This window comes from Pecten maximus, chromosome 13 (genome assembly GCF_902652985.1).
Source record: "Pecten maximus chromosome 13, xPecMax1.1, whole genome shotgun sequence".
In the NCBI taxonomy this organism is placed as follows: Eukaryota; Metazoa; Mollusca; class Bivalvia; order Pectinida; family Pectinidae; genus Pecten; species Pecten maximus.
The window spans coordinates 19515274-19530798 of NC_047027.1; the positions used below are offsets into that span (position 1 = coordinate 19515274).

A 15525-nucleotide genomic window follows, 5' to 3' on the forward strand; every position below is an offset into this window, starting at 1 on the left:
TGGCAATACAACTGAAATTATCAAGTATTTTCCCTGCTTTGATATTTTTTCTCTCAGTAACATGCATGAAAGTCAACTCTTTCCTTAAATAACATCATTTTTTTGGCTTCAAAAACGAGTCAAAGAAACTGTATTTGAAAAGCGTTCAACTTTAATAACCAATTTTGACTTTGTCTATTGTGCCCCGCCCCGATGCTATAAAGTGTTGAGTGTTGTGATAATAAATTATTGATGATTCAAGGATTAATGGAGGCCAAACTATAACAAAATAATAGTAAGTGTTTTACAAATATTTAATATCCTTAGAAAGGAAAAACATTACTTCTGTGACAAATATCATCAACACAATTAAATTCTCAATTCTCCATTTTCACTCTCAAACAATATTAATTACTTAAACTGGTGAAATAAACCTAGACAATATAAAAAATTGTGTACCAGGTATTCTGGGAGAAACTTTCTATCTTTACACCCAAAAGAAAAATTACTAAATCAGATGTAATTACATGTATATCTTTCAAAGTAAAGCTAATTAAGAAAAGTTCTGTAAATACTGAATTTTCAATCATTCAAATTTCTGCAATTTTTCCAAAAATAAATATTTTTATAACTTTTTTATTTCACATTTTCATTATTATTCATTTGTTTATTTAGTGTGCTAAAGACCTTTGTGTCACAGTAGCAAATATTTTTATAACTTTTTTTTATTTCATATTTTCATTATTATTCATTTGTTTATTTAGTGTGCTAAAGACCTTTGTGTCACAGTTGCATATTTCTGCTCATACACAATGATGGAATTGATAAAAAAAAGTAGATCATTAACCACAAAAATATTTAATGAATCTCCAATACAAAGTAATGTGATAATATTGTATAATTTTAAAATATGTACCTTACTTACATATAGAATAAGTTTGATTCATAATGCAATCTACACAACCACACCAATCCAAAATGGGTTTTTTTTTCAAAATTCTCAAATCTCCGCCAAATTGTGCATACACATCCTTTTTTCTTTTTAATCTTTCAAATAAAGTGAAATAATTATGTTAGTGTTAAAGTCATTTTGAGGATCTCAAACAAACCAACCTGTATCTTGAAATTTTCACACATCAAAGTTTTGTGAAAATATAGCAAAAGTGTATACATATCAATCCATTAATTAAGACAACAAATCAATAAATGCAAAGGTATTGAGAAGCTGAATAACAGGGTCTGGAATCTGTAAATTAAGAGTTATCTGCCCATATTTCCAGATTCTTTATGAACACTCAAACTTGAAAGGTCTTCCGGAGTTCATGACTCAGCATGACGACAGACATAATGAGTTAATATGATTTTGACTCGGCATAAAGCAAGTCTGGCAGGACTCTACACAAGTATTTCAATGTCAGATTTAAGGTTTTTCTAATTTATGTACAGTAAATCAGGTATCAGGAATTTCCTTTCTCTGAGTTTTCAGGTTCTAATCGGTTTTCTGTAAAATCTTTCTTTATATCCTTTGCATATGTTGCAAAAAACAGATCCTGTGGTGTAAACTCTGTCTGATTCACATCCTCTATTCCCCACGGCACGTACGCCTTCAGCTGTCAACAAAAAATATATAAAGATATATTTGTAATCAGGTCATCCCAGTCAATAGACCTGACATTATTATCTTCATCTGTCAACAAAAATATAACATTTATAATCATGCAAGTCCCTTAGTCAATATATAGACTTAATACCTTAATTTTGTTTTTCATTTTTTGGTAACAAAATTAAATTTTGACAAATTATTCTGGTACTGGGTCATATATGGGGATAGGTGTCAAGGAGACACCAACAGCTAGGTATGAGGACTTGTGTAAAGGAGACACCTACAGTCAGGGTCATATGAGGATTGGTGTCAGTGGAACACCCATAGCTAGGGTCATATGAGGATTGGTGTCAGGGAGACACCCACAGCTAGGGTCATATGAAGAAGGGTGCCATGCAATGAGACACCAAGTCTCCAGCCACAGTCATGAGGATTTGTGTAAAGGAGAGTCCAATATCCACAGTCATGAGGACTTGTGTATCCAATATCCACAGTCATGAGGACTTGTGTATCCAATATCCACAGTCATGAGGACTTGCGTAAATGTGACGCCAACAGCCAGGGCTATATGAGGACAGGTGCATGTGTCAAGGAGACACCCACTGCCAGGGTCATATGTAGAGCTGAAACGAATGTTCGAATGTTCGTGAATGAATACCAATTCCCCAAATATTCGAATAGTGGAATGGTACTCGAATATTCGGTACGATATTTACTTCCCTTAGTCCTTTGATCTGAAACATGTACAAACGTTCCATTTGAGTTTGGGAGCATTTCCAGCTAAATTCCAATAATGCTTTAGCAGAATGTAAGCTATGTTTAGGGGTTTTAACGTACAAAGGTACTATACATCCAACATAGCAAATCAGCTCCGGGCCAAACTCATTGAAAACGTGTTCAAACGTCAGATTTCCGTTCCAATCCAGCATTCAGTTTAACATAAAAATACATGTATATACAACTATTTTGACATGAATAGGTTCCAAAACGCGTGAATGAAAAGATGTAAACATTTTTCTGACATGACATCGTAAATAAGGTACAGTGCTGCTATCTTTCATATCCGTACTGTGTACAGTACTGTCAGCTATGTGGTGCGCCATATGCATTACGTCAGTGTCAATAAAACACTTTGAAACAATAGCAACATTCCTGGTTACAAGCGCTCAACCGACAGGAAAATTTACCATGTGGAAAGTTTGCGTTGTTTTTATTTCATGTTATATTACATGCGAACCCAATGTAGTGAACGTTGATTTTTTTAAATTATTTATTGGTCTTATAATGCAAATATTCCTTCTCTTGACATTGACAATATGACAGACACAAGCTCGTCAATCAGGTAGGCCAGCCATGTTTACTTTCGCCAACTTGGTGATTTTTTTTACGGTTATTAAAGAAAGCTTCCGACTTAGTTCTGGCCATTCTTCAGTTGTATATATCACTGTTACTTATTTAAAGCTTTTCAGTCGTCAATCAAGCTTAGTAAATCAGAAATAATTACATTTTCTTAAGTATCGACAGTACACTACCTAATATTCGAATACTATTCGAATATACCAAACGAATATTCGAATGCCAAAATCTGCTAGTCGTTTCAGCTCTAGTCATATGAGGGCGAATGTCAAGGAGACACCAAGAGCCAGGGACATATGAGGGCGGATGCAAAGGAGACACCAACAGCCAGGGTCATATGAGGGCAAATGTCAAGGAGACACCAACAGCTAGGGACATGAGGGCGGGTGTCAAGGAGACACCAACAGCCAAGGTCATATGAGGATGGGTGTCATGGAGACACCAACTGCCAGGGTCATATGAGGGTGAATGTCAAGGAGACACCAATAGCCAGTGTCATATGAGGGCGAATGTCAAGGAGACGCCAACAGCCAGGGTCATATGAGGGCAAATGTCATGGAGACACCCACAGCCAGGGACATAGATTTGTAGCCTTATTGTAGGTAGTGAATGATATCATCTAAATCAGTACCAGGGAGTATATCAACGTGGATAGTGAGGCAGAATCATTTGGACTACTTCAGAATTCAGATGATGTTGGACTAAAAGTAATGTTTAGAAAAGAGGCTTTGTTTTAATTTCTAATTATTTCAGGACACTCATAGTCTCTGGCAATTTCAGAGGATCCTTAGGGGTATGTTTTTGATTGAACTTGTATCTTACCCCAGGTTTTCACCCAATGTTTCTTGATGGATTCATTCAAGCTAAGAACACATATTGATTTTCAATCTATTTTTGTTTAACAAAATATATTAAATAAAGCCATGTTTAAGTTCTGTATGAACCTGCTGATTACCTTAAAATCTTTCAAATCGGGGACAACAAATTCTGGTACCATCTCTTTAATATGTTTATACTGCTTTGTGTTATCATCAAACCTTCCCGTCAGTGCCACACCTGGAAATAAAATGTATAATAGTCAGTTAGGTATAATGTTGTATACAGTTTTTAAAAAATGGTTTTCAAGTGTAATAGGTAGGTGTAATGAACAAGAGATCCCAGAGGGATCTTGGCGCCCACCATTGAATGATCTTCATAGGTTCCATGTCAGATTGATCTTTTCTCTACTTTTCCCTTCATTTTACTAATCTGTGCAAATTGAGACATCCCTCCAGTACTTTTCAAACAAGGGAATCCTAGCTATATAAAAAATTTGAGATTTAACGATAATGGCTGTTTGTTTGTCAGGTTGTTTTCAGGACAGACTGGTCCAAAAATGCAATACAAGGGACCAAGGGGAACCTACTTATGAAATTTGAGAAAGATCCCTTCAGTACTTTCTCAGAAATAGCGATAACAAACTTCAACTGTCAAAATCCAAGATGGATGCCTGTCGGCCATGTTGTTTTCAGATTGGTCTCAAAATGCAATATGCATAACTAATGCAATATGCATAACTAGGCACCAAGGGGAACCTAGATATGAAATTTGAGAAAGATCCCTTCAGTGCTTTCTCAGAAATAGTGATAACAAACTTCAATTTTCAAAATCCAAGATGGCTGCCTGTCTGCCATGTTGTTATCCAATTGGTCTCAAAATGCAATATGCATAACTAGGCACCAAGGGAAACCTACATATGAAATTTGAGAAAGATCCATTCAGTACTTTCTCAGAAATAGTGATAACAAACTTCAATTGTCAAAATCCGAGATGGCTGCCTGTCGGCCATGTTGTTTTCCGATTAGTCTCAAATCGCAATATGCATAACAAGGCACCAAGGGGAACCTACATATGAAATTTGAGAAAGATCCCTTCAGTACTTTCTCAGAAATAGCGATAACAAACTTCAATTGTCAAAATCCAAGATGGCTGCCTGTCGGCCATGTTGTTTTCAGATTGGTCTCAAAATGCAATATGCATAACTAGGCACCAAGGGGAACCTCCATATGAAATTTGAGAAAGATCCCTTCAGTGCTTTCTCAGAAATAGTGATAACAAACTTCAATTGTCAAAATCCAAGATGGATGCCTGTCGGCCATGTTGTTTTCAGATTGGTCTCAAAATGCAATATGCATAACAAGGCACCAAGGGGAACCTTCATATGAAATTTGAGAAAGATCCCTTCAGTACTTTCTCAGAAATAGCGATAACAAACTTCAACTCTCAAAATCCAAGATGGCTGCCTGTCGGCCATGTTGTTTTCCGATTAGTAACTCTCAAATCGCAATATGCATAACTAGGCACCAAGGGGAACCTTCATATGAAATTTGAGAAAGATCCATCCAGTTCTTTCTCAGGAATAGCGATAACAAACTTCAACAGTCAAAATCCAAGATGGCTGCCTGTCGGCCATGTTGTTTTCCGATCGGTCCCAAAATGCAATATGCATAACTAGACACCAAGGGGAACCTAGATATGAAATTTCAGGAAGATCCCTTCAGTACTTTCTCAGAAATAGAGATAACAAACTTCAATTGTCAAAATACAAGATGGCTGCCTGTCGGCCATGTTGTTTTCCGATCGGTCCCAAAATGCAATATGCATAACTAGGCACCAAGGGGAACCTACATATGAAATTTGAGAAAGATCCATTTAGTACTTTCTCAGAAATAGCGATAACAAACTTCAATGGTCAAAATCCAAGATGGCTGCCTGTCGGCCATGTTGTTTTCCGATCGGTCCCAAAATGCAATATGCATAACTAGGCACCAAGGGGAACCTACATATGAAATTTGAGAAAGATCCCTTCAGTACTTTCTGAGGATTAGCGATAACAAGAATTGTTTACGGACGGAGGGACGGACGGACGGACGGACGGACGGAGGGACGGACGGAGGGACGGACGGACGACGGACCACGGACGCAGGGCGATTTGAATAGCCCACCATCTGATGATGGTGGGCTAAAAATACCGCACCAGGCATGGAACTAACGAAACATTCATCCTACCACTAGGATAAAGGGAAGTCTGAGCTAGTAAGGTGACCTTATACTCTCTATTTTTACACTACTCCCTCCTTCACAAAGTCTTCACATCCAAAGACTACCACAACCCAAGTTCTATAGCTCCAAGGAAGCGCAATCTCCCATAGCTTTCACTTGATGTGGTAAATGGTAAATATAATATAGTAATAATGAAAAATACCTTGCCCATGCTGGGCTTCGAACTAGAGACCTTCTGCTTTTTCCACCCAATATAAAAAAAAATAATGAAAATCAAGTAGATGGTCACGTCAAGGATGTAATATATAATCATTGATGTTTAAGCATTATGATTTGTGAAATATATACTGATATGGACATAGAGGCTGTAAAGCCCTGTCCATTAAATGTCATGACATTATATCATTAATAAATAGATACAAATCTTGTCAGATAAACTAGTAAGGTTCATTATTCTCTATTTCAAAGTAACTGAGTAGTTCTAGTAAATATAAGAATGTGCCTTAATTAGCAATGCCCAACCTATTTTTTTTATTTTTTTTTTATAAGAAGTAATTTGGAGTCATTTTCTTGAAGAGTATCACCACCTGATTGCAAAACAGCAATCAGAACAAGTTTATCATCAAAATTGAATTTTTAGTGAATTTTTGAAATATGGAAATTTTGATCTTCAAAACACCATGCACTTTTCCGAAAAATCAATAAAAATCAATAATACTTATGATTCAGAAAAAGTATTTCAACCATAATTTAAATAACATCATATTCTAATATAAAAAGCAACAAATACATGCTAAATATTATAGACACAGATTTTGAAGATATTACTATTTTACAAAGTTGTCTCCCCTGACAAAAACTTGTCCATATCATAGGAAACACATTAATTAAAATGCCTTTTTGTGCAAAATGGACAAACAACTCCCAATGTGTGTAGATTCCTTTCCTATGTGTAGTTCTGTAAGATATGTTTAGTTCAATCTAATTTATTATACACATATATAATTGATTTGTTATCAGAAAATTTCAAATGATTTAAAATGAAATTCCTTTTAAACGTACATGTGCATGTACTACTTACTAATTATATATATATATAACTTGGTTCATTTTAATAAAAAAAACCATTTACAAATCCAACATTTTTGATAAATATACTCAAACTTAATATTAAATAGCATGCATATGCATGGGATTAAGAATTATAAACACATAGGATGTGCATGCAGTTGTCAGATATTAATTACAATTTGATGATGTTTATATGATAGTCTAAAGTTAATATGAAGAAATAATCGGCAGATTATAAAAGAAGAGATGCCAGAAATATTATGAACAAGGTGTGATCCTGAGCTACTACCTATTATTAAAATGTTGGAAAAAATATTTTGAAATAGTTATATTTTGAAATATACATGCTAAGTGAAAACCACTCTAGATTTCAGCCTAGAGACTTTCATGATTAACTGTCAATCAACTTGGTGACATTTTTGATGAAGTAAGCTCTAATCTAGATAAAGTTATAAATAACTTACCTTTTTGTTTTCTGTGGCATTATATAGTAAGGCATTTGTTACATGTATAACCATTGTCAAATCCTTTTTAATTCTCATAAAACAGCAATAACATTAACTCATAAACAAACAAATCCTAATCTCCTATTTTCTTTAATAATCATCCAATAACACAACAGGACTGTCACAAACATTAAGGTTTAAATTTTAATAAAAAAAAGGGTACCTGGTCTGATCATATATCAAATATTTATGAGCCATAAGGATTACAACAGGTCTAATAAGATGCATATGATGTACATATCACCATATACTTTATTCAGAAGAAAATTAGAAACAGAACAATTACATCATTATCACAAAACTACACTTATCTCTATGAAATCATCCAACCATTCTTAAATACAAATATAATTTTAGAAATGGAAGAATCTTCAATATTCCACCTACTAGAACTATAACAATTATAATCACTGGAACTCTCTTGATAACTCTTATAAGAAACTCTTTTTCAATTTCTAGCTATAAATCTAAAACAAGAAACAGTATTTCCAACTATGTCACAATATTTTTGTATAATCTACAGGAAGGGATTTATAAAATTAAACCCAGCCTGTTATTTAGTCCCCTTTGTCAATACTAAGTTTTGATAATTTTCTATGTGTATTGTAAGAATACTTTGTCTTATATTTGTTGTGTTGACAATAAAATATTTTGAAATGAAATGAAACAAGAGATCCCAGAGGGATCTTGGCGCCCACCATTGAATGATCTTCATAGGTTCCATGTCAGATTGATCTTTTCTCTACTTTTCCCTTCATTTTACTAATCTGTGCAAATTGAGACATCCCTCCAGTACTTTTCAAACAAGGGAATCCTAGCTATATAAGAAATTTGAGATTTAACGATACTGGCTGTTTGTTTGCCAGGTTGTTTTCAGGGCAGACTGGTCCAAAAATGCAATACAAGGGACCAAGGGGAACCTACTTATGAAATTTGAGAAAGATCCATTCAGTACTTTGAGAAATAGAGATAACAAACTTCAATTGTCAAAATCCAAGATGGCGGTCTGTCGGCCATATTGTTTTCCAATTGATCTCAAAATGCAATAAGCATAACAAGGCACCAAGGGGAACCTCCATATGAAATTTGAGAAAGATCCCTTCAGTACTTTCTCAGAAATAGCGATAACAAACTTCAATTGTCAAAATCCAAGATGGCTGCCTGTCGGCCATGTTATTTTCAGATTGGTCTCAAAATGCAATATGCATAACTAGGCACCAAGGGAAACTTACATATGAAATTTGAGAAAGATCCCTTTTGTACTTTCTCAGAAATAGTGATAACAAACTTCAATTGTCAAAATCCAAGATGGCTGCCTGTCGGCCATGTTGTTTTCGGATTGGTCTCAAAACGCAATATGCATAACTAGGCACCAAGTGGAACCTTCATATGAAATTTGAGAAAGATCCCTTAAATACTTTCTCAGAAATAGTGATAACAAACTTCAATTGTCAAAATCCCAGATGGCTGCCTGTCGGCCATGTTGTTTTCAGATTGGTCTCAAAACGCAATATGCATAACTAGGCACCAAGGGAAACCTACATATGAAATTTCAGAAAGATCCATTCAGTACATTCTCAGAAATTGTGATAACAAACTTCAATTGTCAAAATCCAAGATGGCTGCCTGTCGGCCATGTTGTTTTCCAATTGGTCTCAAATCGCAATATGCATAACTAGGCACCAAGGGGAACCTACATATGAAATTTGAGAAAGATCCCTTAAGTACTTTCTCAGAAATAGCGATAACAAACTTCAATTGTCAAAATCCAAGATGGCTGCCTGTCGGCCATGTTATTTTCAGATTGGTCTCAAAATGCAATATGCATAACTAGGCACCAAGGGAAACTTACATATGAAATTTGAGAAAGATCCCTTCAGTACTTTCTCAGAAATAGTGATAACAAACTTCAATTGTCAAAATCCAAGATGGCTGCCTGTCGGCCATGTTGTTTTCAGATTAGTCTCAAAACGCAATATGCATAACTATGCACCTAGGGGAACCTTAATATGAAATTTGAGAAAGATCCCTTAAGTACTTTCTCAGAAATAGCGATAACAATCTTCAATTGTCAAAATCCAAGATGGCTGCCTGTCGGCCATGTTGTTTTCTGATTGGTCTCAAATCGCAATATGCATAACTAGGCACCAAGGGGAACCTTCATATGAAATTTGAGAAAGATCCCTTCAGCACTTTCTCAGAAATAGCGATAACAAACTTCAATTGTCAAAATCCAAGATGGCTGCCTGTCGGCCATGTTGTTTTCAGATTGGTCTCAAAACGCAATATGCATAACTAGGCACCAAGGGGAACCTTCATATGAAATTTGAGAAAGATCCCTTCAGTACTTTCTCAGAAATAGCGATAACAAACTTCAATTGTCAAAATCCAAGATGGCTGCCTGTCGGCCATGTTGTTTTCAGATTGGTCTCAAAACGCAATATGCATAACTAGGCACCAAGGGGAACCTTCATATGAAATTTGAGAAAGATCCCTTCAGTACTTTCTCAGAAATAGCGATAACAATTTTCAATTGTCAAAATCCAAGATGGCTGCCTGTCGGCCATGTTGTTTTCCGATTGGTCTCAAATCGCAATATGCATAACTAGGCACCAAGGGGAACCTTCATATGAAATTTGAGAAAGATCCCTTCAGTACTTTCTCAGAAATAGCGATAACAAACTTCAATTGTCAAAATCCAAGATGGCTGCCTGTCGGCCATGTTGTTTTCAGATTGGTCTCAAATCGCAATATGCATAACTAGGCACCAAGGGGAACCTTCATATGAAATTTGAGAAAGATCCCTTCAGTACTTTCTCAGAAATAGCGATAACAAACTTCAATTGTGAAAATCCAAGATGGCTGCCTGTCGGCCATGTTGTTTTCAGATTGGTCTCAAAACGCAATATGCATAACTAGGCACCAAGGGGAACCTACATATGAAATTTGAGAAAGATCCCTTCAGTACTTTCTGAGAAATAGCGATAACAAGAATTGTTTACGGACGGAGGGACGGACGGACGGAGGGACGGACGGAGGGACGGACGGACGACGGACCACGGACGCAGGGCGATTTGAATAGCCCACCATCTGATGATGGTGGGCTAAAAATATTGTGCTTATGTGTTTGTTGTCTTGGAAAATCCAAGTGAAATTCATCCAAGTTGCTTGAATCTGATGATTTTTCAGTGCATCTTATATTACAAACAAAGCAAAAGAAGGATTTGTAGTCTAGATCTATAGACTATGCCCGAGGATTTAACCACATGCATGGAAGAAGAGACATGGCCTTAACTTGGGTTTGAATAGGTGTCCCTGACGAGTGGGACAGGACCCGCGGTTAATTCGTGACACTCCAGAATTTAGCAGAACTTGCAGAAGTTACACTCACTTTGACTCAGTTTAAACGATAGGCCTAAATGGGTAGATTTACGGACCTTATCTTCAAATAAATTCAAAAGGTCATCATCTTTATGTGAATTGATGTTATACAGTACTAAAACAGCATCTGTGTGCCATCTTTGATTTACCGTTAGCTTAACAGTAAATTTCTCGGTGTGATAAACACCTCATTTTCACATCTAGAACAGTTATGTCTCTTTGATTTGTATAGTTAACTATTTAAAATGAATATAACTTAGCATTGTGATGTTTTTGATGGATGAACTCGCATAAATAAGGAAATGAGCACTTCGTAAAAATTTGACAACGCTCACACGTTTTACCTACACGCCATTTCTTCAGTTTTGTAGATAGTAAGTCATTGAGGGTTATCGAATGAATGAATGTCACCCACCATCCATTGATTTACTGTTTCCATGTACGATAAAATCACCGTACTTCCGAAGACCTAATTCGTGACATAATTTTCTTCAATACCAAATTTCCAATTAGAGTTATCTCCCCTTTGCTTGGGCATTGCTACCTTAATATAGTATCAGATGCTTATAAAAAGAAAGTTGTCTGCTATTGAAATACCTGCTGTATCACTATATATAGCTACCAGTATACAATGCATATGTATGTATATGTGCATATAGGGCAGCATGCTACTCCTAACATAAGAGGCCGCTGGTCGGCTCTTTTTCTATCGTTTATGATTTTGCCGACTGTTACACGGCGCCTGTCAAAAGTATCTCGCCAGTTTTAGCCTGTCAAAAGTATCTTGCCGAGTAAAACCTCTAACATTGTTGGAGTAGGCAGCGTGCATGTATATATATATATATTTCATATGCATATCTGTACAGTGAGTATGTGTAAAAGTAGAGAGTATGAGGTCATATCTTATTATAATCACTAGCTTAGACTAGCAGGAATTTCCATCTAGCCTAGTGTTAGGATGTTTACCTGGAGAGCAAAAGGTCTCTAGTTCGAAGCCCAGCAAGGTATTTTTCATTATTCCTATATTTTCATTGTGCCAAATTTGTGGGTTTTGCTTTTTTAAATATACATCTTTAGTTTTATGATCAAAAGATTCAAAAGTCAAAACCGAATGTCAACAGAATAATTGTTAATTAATTTACACAAGAGTATAAGACGGCACCACCTATCCAATCTGATCAAGCTCAGAAAACTTACGCTCGTGAATTGGATATTGAACCTTCTCTGTAATTTCCTTGGACCCTCCGATTTTGCCCACGGACACATCCTTTGGATTTGTCACTGGACCATATGCCTCCCTCTTCTGATTTCTCTTTTCAACATGAGTTTTGTGTTTGAAAGTTTTAACAGCGTAATTACGACATAACAAGAAAGATTGAAGTTGCCGAACAGGCAGAATTTTTACAATGCCCTTCTGCATGGCTCACAAAAAGTTCCGGAAATGAAGTCTAAGTTATAATAAATGTAACGATTTCCGGTTTAAATATCCGCTGTCTGTTATAATACGGAAAAAAACAACTTCGGGCTTGTTTATAAAAAAAATTAAATGAAAAATAAATTAAGAGGTTATATGGTCATAACATAAAAAAAAGAACCGTTGTCTCTTTTGTCTATTTTAATTGGATGTACAGCTCGGTGACTTATTTGTTTTCATAAAAAGTCCGAAGCCAAGAATCCTTAACGATCATGCTTGTGGCGTTAAAACATTATATGTTGAATGATCCAGAAATCGGTAGGGGAGACCGGGGCTAGTCCGGCCTCGGGGCATGTTCGGCTAATTGCTATATCTCGCGCGTAATTAAGAATAAAGAGACGTCATTTATACTATGACGTCACTTATGACGACGCTGTTTACGTCAGTACAACGATGGCCGCAGTGTGAAGTTTTTGGGCGTTTTGGTGGCGAATGTTTATTTTTAAGCCTGGTGAGTAAATTTTCAACATTCTTTTCAGTTTTTATTTTCACCGAGAACCGTAAGAAATTCGGACGAACTTAAATATGAAATATGAAGGTAAGATACTGGGCTTTGCTATTACACTATGTTTACTTCATCCCATATACCATTAAATAAGGTGCAAAGCGAAGTGTTCGGAAAAAACTGCTGGGGGCATGTCCGGCCCTGAGAGTAGGGGCACGTTCGGCCTGGGCCGAACTTGCCCCATACAAGGCCGAACGTGCCCCACACAGCTGTAACTTGCGGACAACGAACAATAATTAGCTGCAATTATTTTTATCGGGGCATTCTGGACGGAAAATGCCGTTGTGAGGTATATGGCAGAATTGTTTGTTTATTTGATATGTTGCATGGCTGATATCGGACAGTTTGAACGGTCGCTATCTCGTCCAAGACATTGCTAAAACAAACGCACGACAGAGCGACACGTCACAGTGCGACATTATAGGCCTACGCACGTCAGACAGTACGACAAAACGGGCGAGAGTGTCACTGTCGCTATCTCGCCGGTTTTGGCGCACTTTCATGGGCGAGATAACGACAAAACCGGCGACAAAATGCACGATATATAGTGCGACAAAACGCATGACAGACTGAGAGTGAGAGCGACAGTGCGACAAAACGGGCGAGATAGCAACAATAAATTTCTTTCGCATTGTCGCCCGTTTTCTCATACTGTCGCAATATCTGTCGTGCGTTATGTCGCACTCTTCTGAGCGATTTATCGACATTGCGAAATGTCCGATATCAGTCACCATAATTTGATACTTTCCAAACCTTATGCAAGTTTTTTCATGTTTATTTTAGAATTACAACATGGTACGTACGTACAAAAAGAACAGAGGGGACAGAGTATCAACAGATGTGTTGCAAAGAGCGCTAGCTCATTACAAGAATACTATCGATGGATACAAGAAAACAAGTCAGTTGTTTGGCGTACCTCGTTCAACGCTACAAGATAATGTGAAAAAACTAAACAAGATGCCCGAATCAGAAAGATCAATTTCGAATATGCGTTTCGGATACCAAAGGCCTAGACAAGTTTTCTCAGATGGAGATGAAACTGCACTTGTTGTGTACTTAAAGCACGCGTCGACCATTTACTTTGGACTGTGTCCACGTGAAGTAAGACTTTTAGCATATGAATGCGGCAAGCAATTTAACATCAAAATGCCAGCATCGTGGTCGGAAAAGGAAATAGCGGGTGCCGATTGGTTCTCTTCCTTTCTAAAACGTCATTCGGAACTTTCACTCAGGACCCCAGAAGCAACAAGCATCGCTAGAGCGACAGCCTTTAACAAAACAAATGTATCTGAATACTTTACCAAACTGACGGAAGTGACGGAGAGACATATGTTTGAGGCATGTGACATTTGGAATGTCGATGAAACTGGAGTGGTGACAGTGGTAAAACCAAAAAAGGTTGTAGCAGGTACTGGTGTTAAGCAAATAGGATCTCTAACATCAGCTGAGAGGGGACAACTAGTCACACTGTGTGCTGGTGTATCCGCAGGCGGGAAAGCAATTCCACCGTTCCTTATTTATCCTCGTGTTAACTACAGAGACCATTTTCTAATTGGAGCACCAGCGGGTTCCAAGGGAACGGCCCATCCATCTGGTTGGATGACAGCTGATAACTTTCTTCTCTTTCTGCAGCACTTTGTTCAACATGTCAAACCAACCGTGAATAATCCAGTTCTCATTTTGCTTGATAATCATGTCTCTCATCTCTCCATAGACGCTCTTGATTACGCCAAGGAGAACGGGATTGTTATGTTATCATTTCCACCGCACTGTTCGCATCGCTTGCAGCCACTGGACCTGTCGGTCTTCGGACCACTGAAAAGAAAACTGTCGGTGTCGCAAAGTAACTGGCTTCGTAACAATCCAGGGAAGCCAATATCTATATATGATATTGCAGGCATTTTATGTAACCCATGGAAGGAGGCACTAACTATGTCCAACATTTGTAGTGGTTTCCAAAAGGCTGGGATTTTCCCATTAAACACAGAAGTTTTCACAGAAGAAGACTTCATGCCATCAGCCGTGACGGACAGACCATTAGAATCGGGACCAGTAAAGCCCGCGGTTGCCCCAGTAGAACAAGTTTTTGACACGTCCACTACCAGTAACAGAGATATAGATTCGGAACAAGTACTAGTAGATGACACCCAAATTGACAGAGATACTAACATGAATTGCTATCTTCAAGAACAGAATATTTCATCCATATCCGTAAGCGGTGACGGACATTGCCTCCTTTATGCCGTTAGTTCATCCTTGTATGCTGCTGGAGATGAGATTTTTACAGATGAGGATTTGAAAAAGAGTCTATCAGCTGAAATTCACACGCACCAGTCATTCTATAGAGAATTCGCAGTAACGGGCGACGTGGACATATTGGTTGCAATCCAGAGGTACATACAAGAAAAACAATATAACAATAACATTTGTGACCTTTTCCTTAGTGCTCTATGCAATGCAATGATCATGAAAGTAATTGTTATTCGAGAGATGAATGGTGTGATAAGTAAACTGGAGTTGCTCCCTTGCAGGCTTGGAGTAGAACCTCAACGCACTATACATTTGATATACTGCAAGGCTCTGGCTCTAACGCGCATTACAGTGGTGC

The 15525-nt window shown here is 37.3% G+C and overlaps 1 protein-coding gene across 2 annotated transcripts; it reads right to left on the reverse strand.

Annotated features, from left to right (window-relative positions):
- Window positions 1–275: 275 nt before the first annotated feature.
- LOC117341113 (39S ribosomal protein L41, mitochondrial-like) lies at window positions 276–12381 on the reverse strand. 2 transcript variants are annotated; one of them, XR_004535550.1, is made up of 4 exons: window positions 12136–12381; window positions 3894–3994; window positions 756–1589; window positions 276–666 (listed from the first exon to the last, which is right to left on the reverse strand). XR_004535550.1 is itself a non-coding variant. In XM_033902950.1 (3 exons), the coding sequence occupies exons 1-3, from the start codon at window positions 12356–12358 to the stop codon at window positions 1437–1439; spliced, it is 477 nt and encodes a 158-aa protein (XP_033758841.1). In that variant the 5' UTR covers window positions 12359–12381; the 3' UTR covers window positions 276–1436. The 2 variants fall into 2 exon arrangements, 1 of the variants encoding a protein (XP_033758841.1); XM_033902950.1 differs by having other exon boundaries at window positions 276–1589.
- Between the last annotated feature and the right edge of the window lie 3144 nt (window positions 12382–15525).

What these genes read in the sequence shown, in the direction of transcription:
- LOC117341113 (XM_033902950.1), bottom strand. Translation starts at nt 12,358, where the DNA reads ATGCAGAAGGGCATTGTAAAAATTCTGCCTGTTCGGCAACTTCAATCT. An exon ending in TCAATATCCAATTCACGAGC is followed by an intron (nt 3,995 to 12,135) that starts GTAAGTTTTCTG and finishes TTTTATTTCCAG; the next exon opens with GTGTGGCACTGACGGGAAGG. An exon ending in CCGATTTGAAAGATTTTAAG is followed by an intron (nt 1,590 to 3,893) that starts GTAATCAGCAGG and finishes TTTTGTTGACAG; the next exon opens with CTGAAGGCGTACGTGCCGTG.